Source organism: Micromesistius poutassou (genome assembly GCF_964030765.1).
Source record: "Micromesistius poutassou genome assembly, chromosome: 9".
NCBI lineage: Eukaryota > Metazoa > Chordata > Actinopteri > Gadiformes > Gadidae > Micromesistius > Micromesistius poutassou.
Window position 1 is genome coordinate 121,671 of NC_140279.1, and position 26,832 is coordinate 148,502.

Sequence of the window (26,832 nt, forward strand, 5' to 3'; positions counted from 1 at the left end):
ATGGCGGCACCTTTGCTGCGAGTGCTGGAGCGAACCGAAATAACCAAACTACCCAAAGGAGTCCAAAACAAACTCGAGAAGTTCCTTTCTGATCAGCAGTATGAGATCGACTCCTTGAAGTCCCACCAGGAGCAGTTCCGCGTGGACAGCGGTAAGGATCCGCTCTTTATCCCCCGGTCGGCTCACCAGCTAACGGAGCTAACGCTGTGTTACGCACACATGTCAGAAACAAACAGCCTCTACACACACTCACCCTCACACACACACACACACACACACACACACACACACACACACACACACACACACACACACACACTTAGCCTCACCCTCACACTCACACTTAGTCTCACACTCACTCTTACACTCACACTCACCCTCACACTCACACTCACCCTCACACTTGAAATGGAGGGCTGCTGGTTGACCTGTGCTCCTCCCGACCCTCACAACAGAACAACAGTTCTTCGATAAGACGAAGCGCCTGGAGCAGTGTCAGGAGGAGTTCCTGAGTCAGAGCCAGGAGAACCAGAGGCTGAGGGAGGACGCGTCGCGGCTGGGTGAGGGGACGGCTCTCAGCGGAGCATAACGCGAGGTGTACGTTCATATATATATGTGTGTGTACACAACATGTGAGCTGAATGTCAAACCCTACCTACCTACCTACCTCAGATGTGGAGCTCCGGGGTCTGCGTGAGAAGAACAAGGAGCATGAAGCCGCTCAGCAGAAGTCTTCTGGGGAGCAGGTAATGACACACATGACGCATGTTTACCTTCAGGAATGAGGTACGCACAACCCCCCCCGTCATCAGATGATCCTAACCTTCCAATCAACGAGGTGACATCTTTACATTATCTACGCTTTGACCTCTCGTGTTTTTAGGTTTTTCTTTCTAAAGCAAAGGAAGACCTGGAGGCCGAGAAGCGGGACCTGGTGCGGTCGTTGGAGAGGAGGGCCCTGGACATGGAGAACCTCAGCGGTGAGCATGGCTGGATTACACATTAATCAATGCACGGATTTAAAGAAAAATGCACCACATCTGTTCACATTAGTCCAATATCACAGTATTTTTAATGACGTTGCTATTTTCCTCAGTGTAGGACGACCACGTCTGCAGTACAATAAGGCCCCGTATGAATCCTCCTGGCTTCTCATCGCCATGTTTGAACACAGTATTGATAACAGAGGATGATTTAACAGAGTGTAGTAGAATTATAAGAATTATTAATCTCAGTATCTTCAGTGCTGAAATGTCTCCCTGCGTCTCCCTGCTTCCTCTCCATTTAATATCTTTATCTGCATTTAGTCTGACATCCATTCCTCTCCCACTAGATGACGTGAGGCAGCTCAATGAGAAGCTGGCGGAGGCCAGCAGCTCCAGAATGGGTCTGCAGGTCAAACTGGACGAGCTGGAAGCTGCAGAGGTCAACATCAAGGTAGGCCACCCGCCACGCCATTGGTTCATCACGGAGTCATAATATTGACTGATATTCTTCTCTGGAAGATGCATATACATTATTTTTGGTAGACATGGTTTTATGTAGAATGGATTGTTTGGGGTTGGTTTCATTTTAATGGTCAGGTGTTTTGTGGTTATTTCTTCCCTCTATAATTAATTGAATTTATATAGCGCTTTTCTAGACACTCAAAGCGCTTTACAGTGAAGGGGGGACCTCACTAACCACCACCGATGTGTAGCACCCACTTGGGTGATGCACGGCAGCCAGTCGGCGCCAGAACGCTCACCGCACACCAGCTTGAGGTGGAGAGTGAGGGAATTAATGAATGAGCCAATTATATATATATATATATATATATATAGGGGGATGATTAGGGGGCCAGATTGAATGAGCCTGGTTGGGCAGTTTTAGCCAGGACACCGGGGGATCCCCTACTCTTTGCGATAAGTGCCCTGGGATCTTTTATGACCTCAGTGAGTCAGGACCTCGGTTTTACGTCTCCTCCGAAGGACGGAACCTGGACTCTAACCTGGACTCTGGACTCAAAGTGTTTTTCTTGTATGTGTCGACCCTGCAGTACAGGGAGAAGCGCATGGAGCAGGAGAAAGAGCTGCTTCAGGCCCAGACAACATGGCTGAATGATGAGCTCAAGGCCAAGAGTGAGGAGCTGTTGTCCCTCTCACGACAGAAGGGCAATGAGATCCTGGAACTCAAATGTAGCCTGGAGAACAAAGAGGACGAGGTACGTTCCTCTAAGGTGTCTGAACGTATTTCTCCTGTTCTATGAGAAGTCTCTAACTTTTCTTTTGGTGGATTTTCAGCTGACCCGAATCCAAGACCAAGCAGTCAGTTTGAAGGCTTCTAATGAACAATACCAGAAGCAGGTTGAAGACTTTATCAACAAACTGAAAGAGGTAAGTTAACGATCTGTTATTGTGTAGCATTTTATCAAATGTTATAAAAAAAAATTAACTGGAGAAGGAAAACCAATTATTTGAATCTTGTTTGATTTGTTTCTTTTTCAGGTCAAGGAGCAACAAGCCAGCATTGAAGAAAAGTTCAGGAATGAACTTAATGCCAACATAAAGCTGTCCAACTTGTACAAGGCGAGTAATGTCAGCTCAAGTGACATGAGTGAAATATACTGGTTGTATTTTCATTGAGAGGAGCCGGTGCTAAACTGTTAGTTGTTGGGTTGCAGGGTGCTGCAGCAGACGCTGAGACCAAGAGTGAGGAGCTGAGTGGGGCCGTGGAGGAGCTGCACAAGCTGCTGAAGGACGCTGGAGAAGGTACATCCAACACCTTCAAACAGAAAGTGGTCACCAGTTCACAGAAACTGTGTACCGTATTGTAATGGTTACTGTGCCCCAAGAATATTAGTGGATATACGTTATTTCATTTTTAAACCGTTTTTTTAATCTGATACCAATCAAGGTGTCGATGCATTACACATGCCCGTATTATAAATGATTGATTTAGAATCAATGGTTCCCTCTTGATGTCAGCAAACCAAGCCCAGGAGCAGAAGCTCCAGGAGATGAACGAGGCCCGGGACGCGGCGGTGGCAGAGCTTCAGCAGAGGATCCAGAGCCTGGAGAAGGAGCTGGACAACGCCAACGAGCTGCTGTCAGACTCCAAACAGCGAGGTCAGCCTCCCAGCCTCCTGAACTCAGCCTTCCTTATGCCGCTTTTCCACCGCCAGTACCAGCTCGACTCGACTCGACTCGCCACGCCTGTTTTGCGTTTCCATTGGCAAAAAAAGTACCTGGTACCTAGTACAGGGTACTTTTTTTTTCCAAGCGAGCGGAGTAGGTACTTTTGTGTGATGTAAACAGGCTACGACCCGCCCACATTGAAGAGGTACTTTTTTAGATGGAAACGCGCCTGGAACCGAGTCGAGGCGAGCTGATACTGTCGGTGGAAAAGCGGCATAAGTGGCCGAACGTCACCGTCCTGCTCGTCCCTGTGCGTTCAATGTGTCGGGGGCTGTGTACGGTTCGGTTCTAGAGTGGGCTCCTCCTCTCGCAGTAGGTTCTGATGCGTTGATCTAAGAGGGGGTGGTGTTGTCACTGCTGTGGTTCCAGGTCCTCTGGGTTCCTCCTCGCTGCTCTCGGAGCAGATCACCACCATGTCCCCGACAGCGGCGGCCGTCGCCAAGATCAGACCTGGCATGAAGCTGACGGAGGTATTCACAGCGGGCTCTCGACCCGCAAGCACAACCACTAAACGCACCTTGTTTCTATTGTTTCTTTCGTCGATATATACTATAATCTATTGATAGTTATTATACCCATGTTCAGATTCAATTGTCGGAGTCTTCTTCTTCCATGTACAGATTTTGATTGGACAAATCTATGGTTCCATTTCTGGTGTTTTCATCTGATTTCACTCATCGGTATCCTCCCCCCCCCCCCCCACCCCTAGTTGTACACAGCCTTTGTGGAGAGTCAGGAGCATCTGCAGCTGGAGCGCCTGGAGAACAAGCGGGTGAACACGTACCTGGACGACATCCTGCAGGAGGTGGAGGCCAAGGCCCCCGTGCTGAAGAGGCAGCGCGACGAGCACCAGCGCATGCAGCAGTCTGTGGCCAGCCTGTCAGCCAAGCTGGGCCAGGCGGTCAAGGTGACGAGCGCTGAGCGATTTTTAGGACTGGTTTACGTGTTGTGTTTTTGTTACTGGTACTGCAAACGTACTTTAATTTAATTCCCCCTTAATTAACCTTTTATAATTAGACACGTATTCCTCATCGTTTGTTGGTGCCCTAATTAGGGATGGATCAGAATATTTGATTATTCGATTATTCGTTCCTGAGGGTCAAAGTCGACTTTCAACATTTGGACCGTTAATATTTTTTCAAATAAACAAGAATTAACGAACGGAACTAATGTTGGTTCTGTAGCACTATTAGTTTTTTGTTATTATTATTAATCATGTACAGACAATACAATATACACAAGAATAAATATTAATATAAATGCATACCACACAAACACTGATCACTGTTAAAGTTAGTTTTTTTGCGTTTAAGATATTATGTGATTTCTTGCCGATGATCCATGGCTGCCTTTGTGAATGTCGGCACACATCGAATAATCGATTATTCGTTCATACCACCCACTGATTATTCGACCATGAAAAATTTGAGTTATTCACATCCCTAACCCTAATCCCATTCTGGGTGACTGTGGTATTAGTGCTGGCCTGTTTCTTGGTTTACGTTGTGTTTTTGTTACTGGTACTGCAAACGTACTTTAATTTAATTCCCCCTTAATTAACCTATTTTAATTAGACACGTATTCCTCATCATTTGTTGGTGCCCTAATCCCATTCTGGGTGACTGTGGTATTAGTGCTGGCCTGTTTCTTGGTAGTGTAATGGGCCACACTGGTTCCACTGGTTCCCATGACGTGGTCCTCCGTCCCAGTAACGGCTGTCGGTTACAGGAGGTACAGCGGCTGCAGAAAGAGGCTGACGAGGCCAACAAGAAGTCCTCTCTCCTGGAGCGGGACAACCAGCGCTTTGAGCTGCAGCTGGCGGACACGGCCCATCAGGTGGGAGGTCAAAGGTCGTGCACTGTGTGATCTGATGAAGGCCCTTGTAGGCCGAAACGTTATCACAGATTATAACGTTCGTACTATTAGAACTCGTAGAGTGTGAGGAACCTTCTTTTTCTTACTCAAAATGCCCCAAAGCGCCCCAACAATCACCCGTGGGCCTTTTCTTTCAGTGTGTTCTCAGGGCATTACGTTCTTTGTAACTCGTCGGCCCATCACCCTTAACGGGCTTCAGTCTGTCTGATAACTAGTGATCGACCCATATATCAGCCGGCCGATATTATTGGACGATATTTGCGTTTTTTATTGGCATCGGACAATTTTTTTTTTCACTTTTTTTATTTTTATTATTTTATTTTTATATATTTTTTCCCGCCGTGATTTACAGGAAGTTCAATAAATGTTCCTTTTTTTTTTTAAATTGAGACTTGTTACATTTGTTATCATCAGAATTGTGTCATTTTTATGACGTAAATCGCGGGAGCAAAAGCAGCATGGGCTCCAAATATCGGCTCAAGAACATCGGTATCGGCGAATCAGCCAGCGGCGAAGGCTGATGGGGGGGGGGGGGGGGGGGGGGAAATAATCGGTATCAGTATCGGCCCTAAAACATCCATATGGGTGGACCCACACTGCTAACGACCGGCCGCGCCCCCCCCCCCCCACCCAGGTGCGCGTGCTGCTGGTGGAGCTGGAGGAGGCCCGGGGGAACCACGTGCTGCAGGACGACGACGTGAACTCGGCCGACATCAGCAGCACGTCGGAGGTCATCAGCCAGCACCTGGTGACCTTCCGCAGCGTGGAGGAGCTGCAGCAGCAGAACCAGCGCCTCCTGCTGGCCCTCCGCGAGCTGGGCGACGCCCAGGAGCAGGAGGAGCTCGAGGCCGTCGGCGTCAAGTGAGCGAGGGTGGACTCTGGGTTTCAATTAATTAATTTAAGCTGTCACTGGAAAAACTGTCATGTTTTTAAAGGTTCTTTTGGATGGACTGCATTTATATAGCGCATTTTTTGTAGCCAGTGGCCACCCAAAGCGTTGCCTGACATTCACCCATTCATACACACATTCACACCAACGGCGGCGTCAGCCATGCTCGTCAGGAGCAGTCAGGGTGAGGTGCCTCGCTCAGGGACACCTCGACACTCAGCTAGGAGGAGCCGGGGATTGGTTTAATGTAGGGCTGGGCGATTCATCGAATTTTGATCGCGATTTCGATTTCAGAGTGAAACGATCACCAAACTAATATAATCGAGTTGAAACGATTAAAAAAAAATAATAATAATAAATAAATAAATTTATAGAAATTGCAGAACAGCTGGATTAATATCTGGACTTTATTTTCTATTTGACCATTTTGTGTATATTTTTTAAGGGGAAATTTCAAAGTTCTCATTTACAAAGTGTTTTTTTTGGAGAGAAATTATGAATAAATGCAGCATGTTTTCAAACTCAAAAATAATCGTTTGAATAATCGAGATTTCAATATTGACCAAAATAATCGTGATTATGATTTTTTTTCCATAATCGAGCAGCCCTACTCTGGGTTTCAATTAATTAATTTAAGCTGTCACTGAAAAACGGTCATGTTTTTAAAGGTTGTTTTGATGACAGTTTCCAGCTCTCTCTGTTGTTGTGGGCTTCCCCACCAGGGTGGATCTGAGTGGTTTTTATTGGCCCTCATTCACACTTGCGTGCTTGTCTTGTCCCCAGGCGTGGGGAGCTGGCCCAGAGCCTGGAGAAGGCCCAGGCTGAGCTGGAGGCTCTGAAGGAGCAACGCACTCAGCAGATGCAGCTGACCGAGTCCATCGTGAGGCAGAGGGACATGTACCGCGTGCTCCTGGCTCAGGCCACCGGGGTCAGCTTCCCCCAGCAAGGTGAGCGCCCACCCGCACCCCCGTGGAAGCACCTCCACCGCTGTAACCTGTGGCCGAGATGTTATCAGCACTAATCTGACCGCCCCCTCCTCCCCTCCTGTGACGTCGTCCAGGTGCGCCGTCCGAAGAGATCTCTCTTACGTCCACCCCCCGCCGCTCCCCTGCCACCACACCCACCGCCGCCACGCCCACTGCTCTGGTCTCCATGGCAACAGACTCTACGGAGGCGGTGGAGGCCAAGGCCGCTCTGCGTCAGGTCGGTTGAAAGCTGTCCGACCTTTTTGCGTCCCGTCTTGATGCCTCAAAAGCCCTGAAGGATCTCATTACCTGACGCCTCTTCAGAGTTACTTTTGTTGTGTTGGGCACATTCAGGTTACAGGAATCATTTAAATTAACTTAAATGAACCAAAGGACCCCGTTGGTGTCTGTGGGCCTGGTTCCAGAGACCATGGTAACAATGTTGTGCCCCCCCCCCCCCCTCAGTGGCAGGAGATGTTCTCTACCTACAAGAAGGAGCGTGTGGAGAACGACAAGGTGCTGACGCAGCACTCCGACAAGCTGCAGGAGCAGCTCTCAGAGCTCCGCTCGCAGAACGCCAAGGTCTCCACGCAGCTGGAGTTTGCCTCTAAAAGGTGAGGGCGCCAAAGGTACCGTTAGAGGAACTCATTATCAATGAACCCATGTTCATGAGGCCTGTGCAATCAACTGACACAATAGCCGTTTCTCAATTCGCGTTCTCGTGTGTACTCGTGTACTTGCGTTCTCGGTAAACGTCATCAGTGGTAGCCCCAAGCACTGTTCTAATTCCGAGTACGCGAGTACTGTCGTAAAACCCGTGTGTGTTCTCGATGCGTTCTCGTTGAGGCCGTTCCACCGAGGACGCATCGGAGGTGACTCGTGTGGACTTGGGACCGTTAAATATCCCAGGATGCATCATCGAGTCCGCTGCTGTTCCAATTGCAGAGTGCGTACTCGCGTTCTCGGAAGTCTGTACTTGAAAGTCCGGACTTGCCGAGTACGTACTTCCAAGTCCGCGAGTACGTAGTCCGCATACTTGGTATTGAGAAACGGCTAATGTCTCTCAGGTACGAGATGCTTCAGGACAACGTGGAGGGCTACAGGAAGGAGATCGCCTCCCTCAGAGCCAAGGAACAGAAGATAGCTGCAGCCGCTCAGAAGAGCGACCTGACGGTCCACACCACGACCCAGGAGCTGAAGGGAGTCCAGGAGAAGCTCAGCCTGGCCGAGGTGGGTCACGCTGGTGGTCGACGTCACCTGAGAACCGAGTGCCGTGGGATCCGTTCCCTGTGGGCGGTGAGCGGTACAGTCCCCTCACCTGGATGTGGTCGTGTTGTCTCAGGGTCGTGCGGAGAGCCTGCGCAAGGAGAGGGACATGCTGAAGCTGGTGGAGTCCAAGCTGACTCAGGAGAAGGAGTCCGTGGTGGGCCAGCAGCGCAGCCAGAACCACCTGCTGACCAACCTCCAGGCCATCCAGGTACTGCATGGCTCCCTCCTCCTCCTCCTCCTCTCCAAAGCGTGTGTCACTAGCCGTTCTGACCGGGCTGCGTGTTGTCGTCCAGGCCACTCTGGAGCGCTCGGAGTCCGACAGCCGCCAGCGTCTGAACAACCAGCTGGAGAAACAGGAGAGGGAGATCTCCCAGCTGCAGAAGAGACTGGAGCAGGAGGTGGAACAGCGTCACCTGCACGGCAGGAACCAAGAGGTATACAGAAACTCAAACGGAGTCCACCTGAAGTGGACAAAGCCGTTTCTTACACACTGCTGCGGTCATTTCAACAGTGCACACATTAACGTTTCGCTATCTTTAGTTTGTGTTGTTCTCATTGTCTATGTTGGGAGAATTGCTTCAAAGGGTTGTAGATGGATCTAGTGTCAGCCCAGGTTCACCACCGTCATGATTCATAATCTTGGACTATAATCAGCAGTAGTGATCGACCGATATATCGGTCGATATTAGCGTTTTTTTGTATTGACCAATGACTTTCTTTTTCCCGGCATGATTTACAGACAGTTCAGTAAATGTTCCTTTTTTAAATTGAGACTTAACAATTGAGACTTGTAACATTTGTGATCATCATTGTGTCATTTTTATGATGTAAATTGAGGGAGCAAAAGCAGCATCGGCTCCAAATACCGTCTCAAGATAATCTATCGGCGTATCGGTCATCGGCCAAGGCTGATGAATCAGTAGCGATATCGGCCCTAAAAAGTCCATCTGGGCGGACCCCTGATCAGTAGCGTCTCTTTCCCCGGTGTCCAGCTCCATCTGATGGACGCCAAGAGGCAGCTGGAGCAGCAGGTAGCCCAGCTCCAGAAGACCAGGGAGCAGCTCAGCGCCGCTCAGCAGGAGGTCAACAGCCTCCGCATGCAGCCGGGCAGCGCCAGCCTCTCAGCGCTCAGCTCCCCGTCCCACATGTCCTTCAGAGGTACGCTCGTCCTACACCGGCGCCGGCCAGCCAGCAGGGGGCGGCACTGCAGCACTGCACTGCAGCGACATAAAGGACACACACACATTATGTCTGCCTGCCTAACCTGATCTAACACGGATACTGTAGGACAGTTATTGAGAATAAAAACACGGTTGTGTTAATAGACAGTAACAGTCTAACAACACGACTGATATAATGTGGACACATCAAGCTGACCTTTGCAAACAAAGGTGTGTGTGTGTGTGTGTGTGTGTGTGTGTGTGTGTGTGTGTGTGTGTGTGCAAACTTGTAAATTCCTGTTAATCTGAGGGAGTAAAACAAGTTGATCCCACGGATCAGTTTTTTTCTTTTTCTTCCGTCCCGTATATCGTTGCGTTGGATCACGGTCAGGATTTATTCTACTTTTTCCACCTGTCATAGTGAGAGCTGCCCTGGCAAAGCCATTACTCTGGTAACCGTGGGGGCGCAGAAGTTTAACGGATTTTCCCTCCCAGGAAATCGTGTAAAAAGAGCTTATAACTGTCCGTCCCGTTTTAACACGCCCGTTTTAACACACTGCGAGCCAGGACCTCCAGTCCAGATCCACATCCTTTAGTGTCTTTTTTTTTTTTTTTTGCAGCCTCATTTAAACAAACCACACTACTGTTTGGTAACATTGAGGCGGCTGACTCATGTACCCCTGTACCCCCCCACCCCCCCCGCACCACAGCCCTCCAGGGCCCCGAGCAAGACGGCGAGGAGCTGCGGGGCCGGCTGCGGCAGGCTGAAGGCCGGGCCGAGGAGCTGGCGGTGAGCCTGCGGGCTGCCACCTCCAGCCTGGAGCAGTACAGGACCATGGGCCAGAGCCTGGAGGAGTCCCTGGACAAGGAGAAGCAGGTCAGCCCCCCCCGACCACAGGGGCTGGGGACCCCCCCCCCCCCCCCACTGCCGTGGTTTACAACGGCTGCGCCCCGTCGAATCTGTGACACTGAGCACACATGGCCACACCTATTAAGTTAAACTGTGTAATAAATGTAATATATTACATTATAAAATGTATTGTATAATGTAAGCCTTTATTAGCCTGGTTCCGCCCGCCTCTGTACTTCCGCTCAATTTTCCATTTCCCTTCAGTGCTTCGGTCTGGGAGTGCTGTGTGTTCGAACGATTTCTTTTCCCTCAAGTTTGTCCCCTCCAATCAGCGAACAGGAGGCGCGGCCTGAGAACAGTGACGTATAGGTCGTGCGCGAGTTTCAGGTGTAGTCAAACGAATACCAGGAAGCAGCAGGAAGACCGTGGAGAAAGAAGCTATTCGGTCTGTTGTGGAAACTCTGCCCAATATAGATCAATTAAAGCCGGAGCAGGAACAGGCTTTGCTTAGTTTTGTTGGTGGTCAAGATGTTGTGGCGCTTCTTCCCACGGGATTCGGGAAAAGTTAGATTTTCCAGCTGGCTTCCAGCTGGCTCAGAGTTTGCTAAGCATGAAATACCTCACGACCAAACGTTAGCGATTGGTTAAGGCAGATCCGGAGTGGCACTGGGCAGAGCCAATAGGTTTTAAACTTCAACAGCACCCGCCTTCAAGTGAGAAATCGTTTATCTCTATAGCAGTTCTAGACCATCGGTGTGAATGAAATGAGTACAAAGGTCTAGTTAGGACTAGGCTAAGCCTTTGTAGGTTTGCAGCAATTATATTGGGATTTTGTCATTGCTTTCATGAACGTGACATGTGTTGGAGGTGGAGGTGACGGAGCAGGCATGTGACATGTGTTGCCGCTCCCTGTGTGGGTGGAGGTGACGGAGCAGGTATGTGACATGTGTTGGGTGGAGGTGACGGAGCAGGTATGTGACATGTGTTGCCGCTCCCTGTGTGTGGGTGGAGGTGACGGAGCAGGTATGTGACGCCGCTCCTTGTGTGTGTGGGTGCAGGTGACGGAGCAGGTGCGCTGCTCCATCGAGGCTCGCATCAAGGAGGCGGAGGCGCAGCGGCAGCAGCTGGAGCAGAAGCTCCTGCAGGCGGAGAAGGAGAAGCTGGAGGCTGCGGAGGAGAAGATGAAAGCCCTGAGCTCTCTGGAGGACCAGGTACAGCAGGGCCGCGTTAACGTCAGGGTCATCGTTAAGGCCGGCATCAACCGTCAAAACAGCATCAATTATGGGCCCCACTTTTTGTTGACTTGATAAAAAAAACAAGCATTTTGAACTATAATATCACGGTCCTTATTGTAGTCACTGTCCCAATCAAGACGTGACGGGGGCGGCATTAGCTCAGGAGGTAGAGCGGGTCGGCTGGTAACCGCAAGGTTGCTGGTTGGATCCCCGGCTCCTCCTCCTAGCGGAGTGTCGTGGTGTCCCCTGAGCGAGACGCCCTCACCCTGACTGCTCCTGACCCACTGGCTGTCGCCCTGCGTGGTCGACTCCGCCGTCAGTGTGTGAATGTGTGCATGAATGAATGGGTGAATGTCAGTCAACACTGTAAAGCGCTTTGGATAAAAGCGCTGTATATGAATGAGGACCGTTTACCATTGACGTGCCTGTGACGTGGTCCCCTGGTTTCGACCCATGTGTCTGCTCCCTTTGTTGCTCCTCAGATCAGCGAGCTGAGGAGCAGTGTGAGCAGTGCCCGGGCGGACCACCAGGAGGCGCTGCAGAGGGTGGCGGAAGCAGCCGCCCAGCAGCAGCAGGCCCAGCAGGACGGCCAGGAACAGGTACGCTGCGATCGATGTGCTGCCGCCGTAGTGAGTCCCGCCCGCTGCCACACGGCGTGCCGATGCGTTCTTCTTCTTCTTCTTGGGCGCAGTCCGGGAAAATCATGAATATCAATGAGGGGATAGCCGGAGATGATCCAATCACGTTGGTTTAAGTCTCTGATCCAAAGATCCAAAAAGGCTAAAATACGTGACGTGACCGCAGGGTATGTCACTTAAATTGTAATGTATGTTAAACTAACGTTAGTCAAATGCATTCCTCTGATGGGGTTAGGGTTAAGGTTAAGGTTAGGGTTAGGAGTCAGCGTGTGAGTTTGCCTGACAGGGTTAGGGTTAAGGTTAGGTTAGGGTTAAGGTTAGGGTTAAGAGTCAGCGTGTGAGTTTGCCTGACAGGGTTAGGGTTAAGGTTAGGTTAGGGTTAAGGTTAGGGTTAAGAGTCAGCGTGCGAGTTTGCCTGACAGGCTGTCTGTCCAATCCTAGCAGCTTGAGGCGGGACTTTTCCACAGTTTGCGCCTAATGAAAAACAGTCGCACACGGCATGCATTGGCATGCATCTGCACATTCAGTTCAATCATTCTAACGCCCCCCCCGTCCCCCCGCCCGCCCCCCCCAGGCCCGGCTGGTGGCCGAGGCGCAGGACAAGTACGAGCGGGAGATGATGCTGCACGCGGCGGACGTGGAGGCCCTCCAGGGGGCCAAGGCTGCCGCCCTGCAGGCCGCCGAGCACCGCCACCAGCTGGAGGAGCGCTCCCAGAGGGTGGGCGCCCAGCTGCTGGAGGCCCGCGTGTCCTGGGAGGAGCAGGAGAAGATCCTCAAGGTGAGGCTGCGCCGGGATGGAAGGAGATGTGCACAATCTGACCTCTAATGCTAATCGTTTAGGAGGGGGAGAGGTGACAAGTGTTTTTTTTTTTACACTTCCCTTGAAAGTTTGGGAAGGGAAAGAAAACCGCCTAACCGTGTGATTGCATTTGGGTTTGCGTCTCCAGGAGGAGATGTCCAAGTTGGAGAGCCACTCTGCCGAGCTGCAGAGGCAGAACACGCTGCTCCACGAGCAGCTCCACTCCCTGAGCAGCACCATGGCCGCCAGCCTGCAGCGGGCCCCCAGCGACGCCCCGCTCAGCGTGTCCTTTGCGGAGGAGGACAAGTCCCAGGACCAGGTCCTGGAGATACTCGGGTAAGGAACCCCAGGAGGAGCACGACTCCCCACCGCAAACCGTCAAACTGTTGTGTGTGGTGAATGTAAGTTCACACTGGATCCGTCCTTCCCCCCGCCCCTCCCCCCACGTGTCGTCCACAGGTTTGTGCGTCGGGAGAAGGAGATCGCGGAGTCTCGCTTCGAGGTGGCCCAGGGAGAGAGCCTGCGGCACCGCCTCAGGGTGGAGCACCTGGAGCGAGAGCTGAAGGACGCCCTGGACTCACTGAACTCCGAGAGGGAGAGGATGAAGGTCAGAGTCGAGGCACCGCTGGAGCGCACAGGTCCACGCAGGACAGTGGCGGAGCCAGACTTTTTTTCAAGGGGTGGCAAGAGGGTGGCCGAGGCTTTATAGGGGGGTCCGTATTGAATTGTTGACAGGGGGGGGGCGAACGCGATTGTCGACGGGGGGGGGGGGGGTTAGAAGGCGGGAGGGGTGGCACCTGGGGTGGCCAATCAGGTTCCAGGGGTGGCCAGTGCCCTACCCCAGCCACCCCTCTGGCTCCGCCACTGACGCAGGAGGAGCACCGTGGCTCTCCTGTAAAGTGGAACCAGCAGTAAAGCTCCGGCACACAGTCGGAGGTGGTGTGTCTCTGTGTGCGGTGGGGTGGCTGGCCTATTGCTCACTGTGGTGCCGTCCCCTCTGAGACCAGGTGACAGCCAAGACCCTGGACCAACACAACGAGCTGATGAAGAAGACGGAGACCATGAGCGTCCTGATGGAGACCAACAAGCTCCTGAGAGAGGAGAGGGACAGGGTGCAGCAGGAGCTGGAGCAGACCCAGGCTAAGGTACTAGCACCAGACCGTACCCAGGCTAAGGTACTAGCACCAGACCGTACCCAGGCTAAGGTACTAGCACCAGACCGTACCCAGGCTAAGGTACTAGCACCAGACCGTACCCAGGCTAAGGTACTAGCACCAGACCGTACCCAGGCTAAGGTACTAGCACCAGACCGTACCCAGGCTAAGGTACTAGCACCAGACCGTACCCAGGCTAAGGTACTAGCACCAGACCGTACCCAGGCTAAGGTACTAGCACCAGACCGTACCCAGGCTAAGGTACTAGCACCAGACCGTACCCAGGCTAAGGTACTAGCACCAGACCGTACCCAGGCTAAGGTACTAGCACCAGACCGTACCCAGGCTAAGGTACTAGCACCAGACCGTACCCAGGCTAAGGTACTAGCACCAGACCGTACCCAGGCTAAGGTACTAGCACCAGACCGTACCCAGGCTAAGGTACTAGCACCAGACCGTACCCAGGCTAAGGTACTAGCACCAGACCGTACCCAGGCTAAGGTACCAGACAGTACCCAGGCTAAGGTACCAGACCGTACCCAGGCTAAGGTACCAGACCGTACCCAGGCTAAGGTACCAGACCGTACCCAGGCTAAGGCACCAGACCGTACCCAGGCTAAGGCACTAGCACCAGGCCGTACCCAGGCTAAGGTACTAGCACCAGACCGTACCCAGGCTAAGGTACTAGCACCAGGCCGTACCCAGGCTAAGGTACCAGACCGTACCCAGGCTAAGGTACCAGACCGTACCCAGGCTAAGGTACCAGACCGTACCCAGGCTAAGGTACCAGACCGTACCCAGGCTAAGGTACCAGACCGTACCCAGGCTAAGGTACCAGACCGTACCCAGGCTAAGGTACCAGACCGTACCCAGGCTAAGGTACCAGACCGTACCCAGGCTAAGGTACCAGACAGTCAGTGGTAGTAGGTCATCCTCCAGAGGAGGGCAGAGGTCACACTGATGCAGTGCGTGCTCCATGTGAGAATAGCATTGTGTATACCTCACATTTCATAATACTGGGATGGGATGGAAACGCATGATATGGACCTGATTCAATGAGCGTCCCTTCTCTCCTGGTGTGCAGTTGCAGAAGCTGCAGTCGGACGTCATGCCCGTTCAGCAGGCCAACTCGGAGCTGAGCGAGAAGACGGGCATGCTGCAGGCCGAGAAGAAGATCCTGGAAGAGGAGATCAAACGCTGGAAGAGCCGCACACAGGTGGGTGGACCCCCCACGGAGCCAAGGGGGCCAAGGCTGCCGCTGCATGCAGACTCTGTCCCAGCTCAAAGCACACGCGCCAACGGGGTTCCTGTTTGTATCATGATCCAAAAAAGAAATGCAATAGAAAGTATTGCAAAGCACACCGTTTTGCAAAGCACTCTAGTATTTTTTGCTAATTAATTTGACACACAAATTAGCCACGTCCTTAGCCCAAGTGAAGGAGGTAAAGTACCTCTTGTTGGGGTCTTGTTTGAGAGTGCGGGTACGATGTAGCGTCAGATTGGTTATTGTTTGGCTCTAAAACCCCCTAGCAGTAGCAGTGACCTGTTGTACCTAACCTTAACCTGCCGTCGTGTTAACCTGCCTGCTCGCTGCCTGCTGTCAGCACCTGGTGAGCCAGCAGAAGGACGCCGACCCGGAGGAGTACAAGCGGCTGCTCGCCGAGAAGGACGTGTACCTCAAACGCATCCAGCTGCTGGCAGAGGACAACGGCAAACTCAAAGCAGAGGTCACCAGGTGAGGCCCTGCAGTGGTTCTCAAAACGTTTGGACTGGAGAAATGATCATTCATAAAGTCATTCCCAGTTGATTGTCACTTGGCAGACTCTTTGATTAGACCGGACAGTATGCTCGGCCTTTATGGTCCAGCTCCAGGGCCCTCACCAGGGCCAGGGCCCTCACCAGGGCTAGGGGCCTCACCAGGGCCAGGGCTAGGAGCCGCACCAGGGCCAGGGCCCTCACATTCACAGATCAGTAGAATGATTCCCAGTCTCCTGTCCGGCCTTCATCAGGGTGTCCGCGCATCCTTAAAAAGTCTTAAATTCATGTTTCTAAATTTAAGGCCTTAAAAAGTCTTCAATTCATTACAAATGTCATATGCTGGTCTTAAATAACCTTAAGTAACTCAAGGTCTTCAATTTGTCGGGGCAGGACTATTTATTATTTTATTTTTCTCGCGGGACTTTTCGGGAAGGACACGTAGAGAGGCTTCTTTCTTGCTAGATACTTGGTCGGAAACACGCCGTTAAACTGCACTTGTACTTACAGCTTTTGAACCAGAGAGCACTGAGTATCACCTTATGTTCAATAAACAGACAACTTGAATGAGTCTCATTGAGTGACACACATGCTGTGCTTGTGTTGTAATACAGCGGGATCCCCCCCCCCCCCACCATCGCGTGCTTTAGGTCTTAAATTTCATTCAAGGTGGTATTAAAAAAGGTCTTAAAAAGTCTTAAATTTGACTTGCTGAAACCTGCAGATACCCTGTTCATCCTCTGTTGTGCTCCTCAGGGCCGGGGCCACGGTGAGCGGCCTGCAGAGCCAGCTCCAGGGCCTGAGGGAGAACATGGCCAAGGTCATCGAGGAGAGGAACCTGCTGAAGAGAGACCTGGACCTGAAGAACCAGGAGCTGGAGGGCAGGATGAGCACCATCAACCAGGTGAAGAAGATCGGCCGGCGCTACAAGACCCAGTACGAAGACCTCAAGGCCGAACACGACAAGGTAAAGGGACGTCTCAGCTGGCCTACTCGTGGGAACGGCCGTCAAAGGCATCAATGGTCATTGCATATCAACTGTAGTATCTGTAGTATCTGTAGTATCAGTATCTGTAGTATGTGTCACACCGGCGTTTGTCTCTTGGCCGTGGCGTTCTTTCGTCCCTGCTAAGTCTTGATCAGGTCAAAGTTCAGACCTTTGTCCTCAAACCTAAAACCTAGTGTGGTTTGTATAAGCCACACAGCGTCTTCTGTGCTGGTGACCTATTGAGCTCCTCTCTCCGTTGAACCCCGTGCAGATGGTAGCGGAGGCCACAGCCAGACCTGCCCAGGACCAGGAGGTCCACCAGGCCTCTCTCCAGGAGATGGAGGGCCTGACGGAGTCGCTGCGCCAGGCTGACGAGCGGACCAAGGAGCTGGAGGCCCAGCTGGAGAACCTGAACAAGGTGACGGCTCCTCTTTGTTCATCAATCATGGCTCCTGGTCAGAACCAGGGAGGCTCAGCTTACGGATCCACCCAGTAGAGAAACACTGGAGCACACAGCTCAGAATGACTACCTCATTCAGTTAAACCTTCTGCTGGTTATTAGAGCGTTAGCCTTCTAATGGAACGGGGCGGTGGTTCCTGGCCCTTGATGAAGGAGGAGTCTGTCTTTAGGCGTGTTTCAGATCGTCTGCGTTTGAGACTTGAGAACGTCCGCCGGAGCTAGTCCTTAAACACGTCACGTCGGACACAGGTGCTCTTCTCGTAGTTTGAACAACCGTAGTTTGGGAGAGGGCTCGCCTCTTTGGAGTTATGTCATTTCTCACGTGGTGTTTCCAACCAACCAGGGCAACGTTTTGACACGTTGAGGGGGCGTGTCTTATGTCCGCATTTATTTGACACCACATGCACAGAAAAGCAGACGGAGGGCGTTTCCCTGGAGCTCCCCCCGCCAGTTTATAAAGCCACGTGACGCGATGTCACACGGGGAAGTCATCACCAGCATTTCTGACGTCTTTATCCCAGAATGCATTATGTAGCGACTAGTATCCAAAACGAAGCAGTCGCTGAGAGGCTGAGTGTTAGGGTGTAAGCTGATTGTCCGACGCGCTGTACTAAACAAAATATCCACTGAGATCAGAGATTCCGTTTACCGGTTTTTATTGTAGAAGTATGACAACTTATCATAACGTGTTCAAAGTATGAAGAAAATCGATCACAGCGATCTAAGCAAAAACAGCGGTCAACAAAAAATACGGCCTCCCAGTAACTCACCCTCTCTTTCTTAATTACTTCCGCCCGCACCAGCGCACCTGTGATTATATTAACTAGATGTTACCGCCCATATGATCGTTACCCAATTACTGTGATATCAAAATAAACAACAAAAGTTACGAAATATAACAACCAAAATAACCCAAATATAAACCACAAAATTATCTATTTCCATTAATAAATACCTTCATGGCTCCTACACATTATGTTATGCGAGGCAACGCGTGGCACGCCCGACGTGACACCGGCCTGTCGTCCTCCTGTCCTCCCAGGCGGTGGCGGAGAGGGAGGCAGAGGTGCGCGGCGCCCAGGAGCAGGCCTCCAGGACCCAGGCGGAGCTGGGCCGGCTGAGGCAGGAGCTGCAGGACCGGGCCTCCCAGGAGGACGCGCTCCGCCAGCAGATGGCCGACAAGGAGGAGAAGACCAGGAAGGCCTTCGTCGGCGCCAAGCAGAAGATCCACCAGCTCATGGGTGGGGAGCTGCGTCCGTCCTCTGCCTCATGCCGGTCCCCGTGGACTCTCTCACCTCGATGATGATGATAAACTCCCCTACAGATATTGACTTACACCCCCCCCCCCCCGTCCTGCTCCTGTCCCGCAGCCGCCAAGGACTCCCTGCTGAAGGAGAAGGAGCAGCAGCGCGAGGAGACGGAGGTCCGCATCAGCGCCCTGAAGTCTCAGTACGAGGGCCGGCTCGGCCGCCAGGAGAGGGAGCTGAGGGAGCTCAGGGGCCAGCAGGAGAGGCAGGAGCAGAGAGACGAGCCGCAGGAGGCGGGCCCCAGCAAGGTGAGGCCCGGGGACGGGGGACGGGGGGGCCCCAGCAAGGGGGCAACGGGACGGGGGGCCCCGGGGGACGGGGGGGCGGGCCCCAGTAAGGTGAGGCCCGGGGGACGGGGGACGGGGGAGGTGGGCCCCAGGTGGGTGGGCCCCAACAAGGTGAGGCCGGGGGACGGGGGGGGCGGGCCCCAGTAAGGTGAGGCCCGGGGACAGGGGACGGGGGGGGCCCCAGGTGGGTGGGCCCCAACAAGGTGAGGCCGGGGGACGGGGGGGCGGGCCCCAGCAAGGGGGGGACAGGGGGGCCCCAGGTGGCGGGACGGGGGACGGGGGGGCCCCAGGTGGCGGGCCCCAGGGGACGGGGGGCCCCAGCAAGGTGAGGACGGGGGGACGGGGGGCCCCTGGAGACTGACACGGCGTTCAGGGCGTCCTTCATCGCGGTGCATCGCTGTCTAAATGGATCAGGCTCCTCCACTTTATACTGGAGGCAGAACGTACGCATTCAGGCTTGAAGTGAATCGTTAACAACTAGCGTGGTCTGTCCCTCTGCCCCCCCCCCCCCCCCCTCAGACCCAGGAGCAGCAGAGGAACCCGGAGCAGAGACAGATCAGCCTCAAGCCAACCCCGACGGCCGACCGGGGCAGGTGGGTCCCACACACACACACACGCGCGGCGTCTGTGTTTGGTGTTTAGGGTTTACTGTGTGCTCCCGGTGTGATCCTGACTCTTGTCCCGTTGCCGTGGCAGCGCCAGCACCTCGGAGCCGCCCACGGCCAACATTAAGCCCACCCCGCTGGTGGCCACGTCCGGGAAACAGCCCGTCAACCCGGGGAACAAGCCCACGCCCCGGGCCAGCATCAGGCCCATGATCACCCCGCCCACGCCCACGCCCACCGCCACCGTCATGCCCACCACCCAGGTGGAGAACCAGGAAGGTAAATGAGGTCAAAGCTTTCCTGTAGTGCATTGTGTTTGTCTTGGGCCCGGTCCTGTTTCTCTCCCCTTAACACGAACACTTTGTGCTCTGAGTGCTCTCAGCTGCTAGCCAGCTCCCGAGCTGGCTAGCATTCAAGGGATGATTTTTAAGGGAAAAACAGCACTCCCCCTTGCTCCCTTAAGTATTGGGACACCCTACCCCTTCACGGGAATGTGCAAAACCTAGGGTTAGGGCTGAAACCTAGGGTTAGGGCTGAAACCTAGGGTTAGGGCTGAAACCTAGGGTTAGGGCTGAAACCTAGGGTTAGGGCTCAAATCTAGGGTTAGGGCTCAAACCTAGGGTTAGGGCTCAAACCTAGGGTTAGGGCTCAAACCTAGGGTTAGGGCTGAAACCTAGGGTTAGGGCTGAAACCTAGGGTTAGGGCTGAAACCTAGGGTTAGGGCTGAAACCTAGGGTTAGGGCCTCAAACCTAGGGTTAGGGCCTCAAACCTAGGGTTAGGGCCTAAACCTAGGGTTAGGGCTGAAACCTAGGGTTAGGGCTGAAACCTAGGGTTAGGGCTGAAACCTAGGGTTAGGGCCTCAAACCTAGGGTTAGGGCTCAAACCTAGGGTTAGGGCTGAAACCTAGGGTTGGGCCTCAAACCTAGGGTTGGGGCTGAAACCTAGGGTTAGGGCTGAAACCTAGGGTTAGGGCTGAAACCTAGGGTTAGGGCCTCAAACCTAGGGTTAGGGCTGAAACCTAGGGTTAGGGCTGAAACCTAGGGTTAGTGCTCAAACCTAGGGTTAGGGCTGAAACCTAGGGTTAGGGCTGAAACCTAGGGTTAGGGCTGAAACCTAGGGTTAGGGCTGAAACCTAGGGTTAGTGCTCAAACCTAGGGTTAGGGCTCAAACCTAGGGTTAGGGCTGAAACCTAGGGTTAGGGCTGAAACCTAGGGTTAGGGCTCAAACCTAGGGTTAGGGCTGAAACCTAGGGTTAGGGCCTCAAACCTAGGGTTAGGGCTGAAACCTAGGGTTAGGGCTGAAACCTAGGGTTAGGGCTCAAACGTAGGGTTAGGGCCTCAAACGTAGGGTTAGGGCTCAAAACTAGGGTTAGGGCTGAAACCTAGGGTTAGGGCTCAAACCTAGGGTTAGGGCTGAAACCTAGGGTTAGGGCTCAAACCTAGGGTTAGGGCTCAAACTTAGGGTTAGGGCTGAAACCTAGGGTTAGGGCTGAAACCTAGGGTTAGGGCCTCAAACCTAGGGTTAGGGGGTGAAACCTAGGGTTAGGGCTCAAACCTAGGGTTAGGACTCAAACCTAGGGTTAGGGCTGAAACCTAGGGTTAGGGCTGAAACCTAGGGGTAGGGCTGAAACTTAGGGGTAGGGATGAAACTTAGGGTTAGGGCTGAAACTTAGGGTTAGGGCTGAAACCTAGGGTTAGGGCTGAAACCTAGGGTTAGTGCTCAAACCTAGGGTTAGGGCTGAAACCTAGGGTTAGTGCTCAAACCTAGGGTTAGGGCTGAAACCTAGGGTTAGGGCTGAAACCTAGGGTTAGGACTCAAACCTAGGGTTAGGGCTGAAACCTAGGGTTAGGGCTCAAACCTAGGGTTAGGGCTGAAACCTAGGGTTAGTGCTCAAACCTAGGGTTAGGGCTGAAACCTAGGGTTAGGGCTCAAACCTAGGGTTAGGGCTCATATCTAGGGTTAGGGCTGAAACCTAGGTTTAGGGCTGAAACCTAGGGTTAGGGCTCATATCTAGGGTTAGGGCTCAAACCTAGGGTTAGGGCTCAAAACTAGGGTTAGGGCTGAAACCTAGGGTTAGGGCTGAAACCTAGGGTTAGGGCCTCAAACCTAGGGTTAGGGCCTCAAACCTAGGGTTAGGGCTGAAACCTAGGGTTAGGGCTGAAACCTAGGGTTAGGGCTGAAACCTAGGGTTAGGGGTAGAATCGGGACAGAGCCTTAGTGTTCCTCTTCAGTACATCCTGGCCGACTCGTATTCCTAGTGAACGTTAACCAAAGCTCTGGTGCCTCCTGCCCCCCCCCCCTGCTCCCCCCCCCCCCCCCAGCAGCCATGCAGGCGAGCGACGGCCCCCCCGTGGAGCACGTGACGGTGTACGGCAGCGCCAGCGGCTCGGTGCGCTCCACCAGCCCCAACGTGCAGACGGCCCTGGCGGGGCCCATGCTGGGCTCCCAGCAGACCCAGACCCAGAGCCAGGCCACCGCCTTCGTGCAGCCCACGCAGCAGCAGAGCCTGGAGCCCCCGCCCCCCCCGCTGCTGGAGGCGGCCCCCAGCGCGCCGCCGGACCGACCGTCCACCTCCTCCGCCGTGTTCGGCACCGGTACGCCACCCCCACCCCGATCCCACCCCCACCCCGATCCCACCCTCACCCCCACCCCGATCACACCCCCACCCTGATCACACCCCCACCCCCACCCCGATCCCACCCCCACCCCGATCCAACCCCCACCACGAACCCACCCCCACCCCGATCCCACCCCCACCCTGATCCACCCCCACCCCGATCCCACCCCCACCCCCACCCCCACCCCACCCCCACCCCGATCCAACCCCCACCACGAACCCACCCCCACCCTGATCCCACCCCCACCCTGATCCACCCCCACCCCGATTCCACCCCCACCCCGATCCAACCCCCACCCCGATCCACCCCCACCCCGATCCCACCCCCACCCCGATCCCACCCCCACCCTGATCCCACCCCCACCCTGATCCCACCCCCACCCCGATCCCACGCCCACCTCAATCCATCCCCCACCCTCCACCAGAGCACAGCTCGCCTGGGCGATATGGATAAAAGACTAATATCAAGATATAACTCGATCACATTGATCGTTATCGATAACTACTGATCATTTTAATGACCTAAGAAGACTAGGAATCACCATGCTGGATGTAAACACTTCTGTTTAACACTTGATACGACCTTCCACTGTTCTTCATTGATAAATACTCCAATGTCGACACAACGATGAAAAACACTCAGATATTGTAAATAAGTATGGAACCGTGTTTGAGTAACAAACCCAGCTGCTAGATCCGGTGGTCCAGTCTCTTATCGATATATATTGAACATGTTTTATATTGATATTGATCAAAAGTCGATCACCATACGACCATTCATTGTCTCGTTGGCCTAGTGGGGGGTGGTGTGGTCTGGTTATAGGGGGTGTCAGTACTGCTCACGGTAGAGCCCCCACCTCTCTAACGCCCCGCCCCCCCGCCCCCCCCTCTAGTGTCGGCCACTCCGGGGACCTCCTCCCTGTCCAAGAGGCCCCGCGACGAGGAGCAGGAGAGCAGCAGCGCCATGGTGACGGAGACGGACGCCCCCCAGGAGGACCCCTCAGAGCCCCCCATGCCCAAGAAGCTCCGCATCATCCAGCGGGTCGGCCCCGAGGTGAGACTGATGACATCACAGCGGGGGGGGGCGGGGGGGGGGTCCTGACACCACGGGGGGCTCCATCAGGCTGGGGTCTCCTGGTGTGATGGCTGATAGTGTGTGTGTGTGTGTGTGTGTGTGTGTGTGTGTGTGTGTGTGTGTGTGTGTGTGTGTGTGTGTGTGTGTGTGTGTGTGTGTGTGTGTGTGTGTGTGTGTGTGTGTGTGTGTGTGTGTGTGCGCGTCAGGAGGAGGTTCTGAACGAGGACAGCACTGAGACGGAGGGAGTGGTCCCCAGCCACCCCCAGGGCGGCCAGGACAGCAGCCAGGTCAGTCCACCCCCCCAACCCTCCTCACCCTGCAGCTGTCTGTCCACCGTCCGTCCGTCCGTCCATCCGCTCTTTAAATGAACTCTGGCCACGCCGATGTTTAACATTAGTCCCTCATCGTCTCATGTGAGACTAATGTTATGTTTAGGAGTCTAACCCATGTGAGGGGACTCTCTGCCCCCCCCCCACCCCCTCTCTTGTGTTGAGAGGCTGTCTGACCGCTCCCCCCCCCCCCATCTGACCGCTCCCCCCCCCCCCCCCCCCCCATCTGACCGCTCTCCCCCCCCCCCCATCTGACCGCTCTCTCCCCCCCCCCCCCCCCCCCCCATCTGACCGCTCTCCCCCCCCCCCCCCCCCCCCATCTGACCGCTCTCTCCCCCCTCCCCCCCCCCCATCTGACCGCTCTCCCCCCCCCCCCCCTCCGGCAGGACGAGGAGTTTGCGGTGCTGGTGGAGACGGGAGAGGAGGAGGGCGGGGCCCAGGCGGTCCCGGGGGCGGGGGAGCTGGAGGCCAGCGAGACCCCCGACCCGCCCCACCACGACGTCATCGTCATAGAGACGGACTCGGAGGGAGAGGAGGACGACGAGGAGGAGGAGGAAGAGGAGGAGGAAGAGGAGGAGGAGGAGGAGGAGGAAGAGGACCAGGTAGGGTGTTCTCCGGTGGTCCGCCCCCCCTGGGTTCTAGAGCGGAGGTGGGTGGAGCTGAGTGGAGGTGGGTGGAGCTGAGTGGAGGTGGGTGGAGCTGAGTGGAGGTGGGTGGAGCTTAGTGGAGGTGGGTGGAGCTGAGTGGAGGTGGGTGGAGCTTAGTGGAGGTGGGTGGAGCTGAGTGGAGGTGGGTGGAGCTGAGTGGAGGTGGGTGGAGCTTAGTGGAGGTGGGTGGAGCTGAGTGGAGGTGGGTGGAGCTGAGTGGAGGTGGGTGGAGCTTAGTGGAGGTGGGTGGAGCTTATTGGAGGTGGGTGGAGCTTAGTGGAGGTGGGTGGAGCTTAGTGGAGGTGGGTGGAGCTTATTGGAGGTGGGTGGAGCTTAGTGGAGGTGGGTGGAGCTTATTGGAGGTGAGTGGAGGTGGGTGGAGCTTAGTGGAGGGGGGTGGAGCTTAGTGGAGGTGGGTGGAGCTGAGTGGAGGTGGGTGGAGCTGAGTGGGGGTGGGTGGAGCTGAGTGGAGGTGGGTGGAGCTGAGTGGGGGTGGGTGGAGCTGAGTGGAGGTGGGTGGAGCTGAGTGGAGGTGGGTGGAGCTGAGTGGAGGTGGGTGGAGCTTAGTGGAGGTGGGTGGAGCTGAGTGGAGGTGGGTGGAGCTGAGTGGGGGTGGGTGGAGCTGAGTGGAGGTGGGTGGAGCTGAGTGGGGGTGGGTGGAGCTGAGTGGAGGTGGGTGGAGGTGGGTAGGATACAGGCTTTTGTTTAAATTGGGTTTCCAAGTTTGCTTCAACAAAGCTTCTACACTCAACTTGTATATAATGTATAATAATAATATATATATATATATAATGTATGTCTATTTTTTACTTTGGAAAAAGCTGTTCCAAAGTGAGTTTGTATGTGTGTTCTCCCCACTGTTAACCCAGGACTATGACGAAGAGGAGGAGGAGGAAGAGGAGGAGGACGAGGATGAGGAGGAGGAGGAGGACGGCGGTATGGGGGAGGAGGGCGAGGACAGCAACGACGGCAGCGGAGACGCCAACGACGGCTACGAGGGAGACGACCCCGAGGTCTGACCCCGTCTTACTCACCGCAACATGCTACCACCCGTTCCTGGAAGATTATCCTACACATCCCCCCCTCCCATCCCACCCCCCCCCCCCCCTCTTCCCTTCCAGACTCACACACCCTTTCATGCTCAGTATTTCCATGCTGTCACTCTTCCAGTTTCTCTCTCTCTCAGACTCTCCCGCCCTCTCTCCATCTGTCTCCCCCTCCCTCCCTCCCCCTCCCCCCCCCCCCTCCCTCCCGTGGTATAGTGGCGGGGTTGTGGCATGTGCTGCCTGCATGTGCTGTGCTGTTGACTTTAATGTTTGAACCTTAGGGTGTTGGGTGTTGTGTGGTGGGGTGTTGTGGTGTTGTGTGTTGGGGTGGTGTGGTGTTGTGTGTTGGGGTGGTGTGGTGTTGTGTGTTGGGGTGGTGTGGTGTTGTGTGTTGGGGTGGTGTTGTGTGTTGGGGTGGTGTGGTGTTGTGTGTTGGGGTGGTGTTGTGTGTTGGGGTGGTGTGGTGTTGTGTGTTGGGGTGGTGTGGTGGTGTGGTGTTGTGTGTTGGGGTGGTGTTGTGTGTTGGGGTGGTGTGGTGTTGTGGTGTTGTGTGTTGGGGTGGTGTGGTGTTGTGTGTTGGGGTGGTGTTGTGTGTTGGGGTGGTGTTGTGTGTTGGGGTGGTGTGGTGTTGTGGTGTTGTGTGTTGGGGTGGTGTGGTGTTGTGTGTTGGGGTGGTGTTGTGTGTTGGGGTGGTGTTGTGTGTTGGGGTGGTGTTGTGTGTTGGGGTGGTGTGGTGTTGTGGTGTTGTGTGTTGGGGTGGTGTGGTGTTGTGTGTTGGGGTGGTGTTGTGTGTTGGGGTGGTGTTGTGTGTTGGGGTGGTGTTGTGTTGGGGTGGTGTTGGGGTGGTGTTGGGGTGGGGTGGTGTTGTGTGGTGGGGTGGTGTTGGGGTGGTGTTGTGTGGTGGGGTGGTGTTGTGTGGTGGGGTGGTGTTGGGGTGGTGTTGGGGTGGTGTTGTGTGGTGGGGTGGTGTTGTGTGGTGGGGTGGTGTTGGGGTGTTGTGGTGTTGTGTGTTGGAGTGTTGGGTGGTGTTGTGGTGGTGGGGTGGTGCTGTGTGGTGGAGGTCCGCTGGTGGGCGAGGCGGTGAGTCAGCGGCGGTGGGCGGGGCGACGCCCAGTCAGTGCCGAGGTTTTATTGAGCCACTAAAAGCGCTTGTTGACGTTCAGACCCAGCGTGGGTCATGGTGCAGCGGTGGGTTGGTGGTTCTCATGTGTCCTCTTACACTTCAGATGTGCTTCTTGCTAAACCTACGAACCGTCTTATTATTTATTCATGCAATCTTAAAAAAGAGGTTACTAGTTGTCTACCTTCTAGCGCCCCCCCCCAGTCTGAAGGAGAACGCCCCCCCCCCACTAGTCTGAAGGAGAACGCCCCCCCCCCCCAACTAGTCTGAAGGAGAACGCCCCCCCCCCCCACTAGTCTGAAGGAGAACGCCCCCCCCCCACTAGTCTGAAGGAGAACGCCCCCCCCCCCACTAGTCTGAAGGAGAACGCCCCCCCCCCCACTAGTCTGAAGGAGAACGCCCCCCCCCCACTAGTCTGAAGGAGAACGCCCCCCCCCCCCACTAGTCTGAAGGAGAACGCCCCCCCCCACCCCCCAGTCTGAAGGAGAACGCCCCCCCCCCCCCCACTAGTCTGAAGGAGAACGCCCCCCCCCCACTAGTCTGAAGGAGAACGCCCCCCCCCCCCAGTCTGAAGGAGAACGCCGG

At 54.5% G+C, this 26,832-nt stretch overlaps 1 protein-coding gene across 2 annotated transcripts; it reads left to right on the forward strand.

The window, feature by feature from the left end:
- On the forward strand, positions 1 to 25,291 carry tprb (translocated promoter region b, nuclear basket protein; the record flags this gene model as incomplete). 2 transcript variants are annotated; one of them, XM_084472785.1, is made up of 41 exons in its annotated part: positions 1 to 151; positions 456 to 560; positions 673 to 746; positions 884 to 980; positions 1,334 to 1,437; positions 2,039 to 2,203; positions 2,283 to 2,375; positions 2,487 to 2,567; positions 2,663 to 2,750; positions 2,967 to 3,107; positions 3,546 to 3,646; positions 3,886 to 4,083; positions 4,905 to 5,012; positions 5,686 to 5,912; positions 6,724 to 6,887; positions 7,001 to 7,143; positions 7,371 to 7,519; positions 7,973 to 8,135; positions 8,248 to 8,382; positions 8,468 to 8,608; positions 9,167 to 9,332; positions 10,045 to 10,211; positions 11,243 to 11,395; positions 11,902 to 12,018; positions 12,632 to 12,835; positions 13,005 to 13,192; positions 13,316 to 13,463; positions 13,864 to 14,001; positions 15,095 to 15,226; positions 15,615 to 15,745; positions 16,522 to 16,732; positions 17,025 to 17,171; positions 18,256 to 18,454; positions 18,584 to 18,768; positions 19,327 to 19,400; positions 19,504 to 19,691; positions 21,735 to 22,007; positions 22,924 to 23,084; positions 23,312 to 23,392; positions 23,821 to 24,036; positions 24,951 to 25,291. In XM_084472785.1, the coding sequence occupies 41 exons, from the start codon at positions 1 to 3 to the stop codon at positions 25,098 to 25,100; spliced, it is 6,057 nt and encodes a 2,018-aa protein (XP_084328911.1). In that variant the 3' UTR covers positions 25,101 to 25,291. The 2 variants fall into 2 exon arrangements, with proteins under 2 accessions (XP_084328911.1, XP_084328912.1); XM_084472786.1 differs by having other exon boundaries at positions 21,738 to 22,007.
- Positions 25,292 to 26,832: the final 1,541 nt, after the last annotated feature.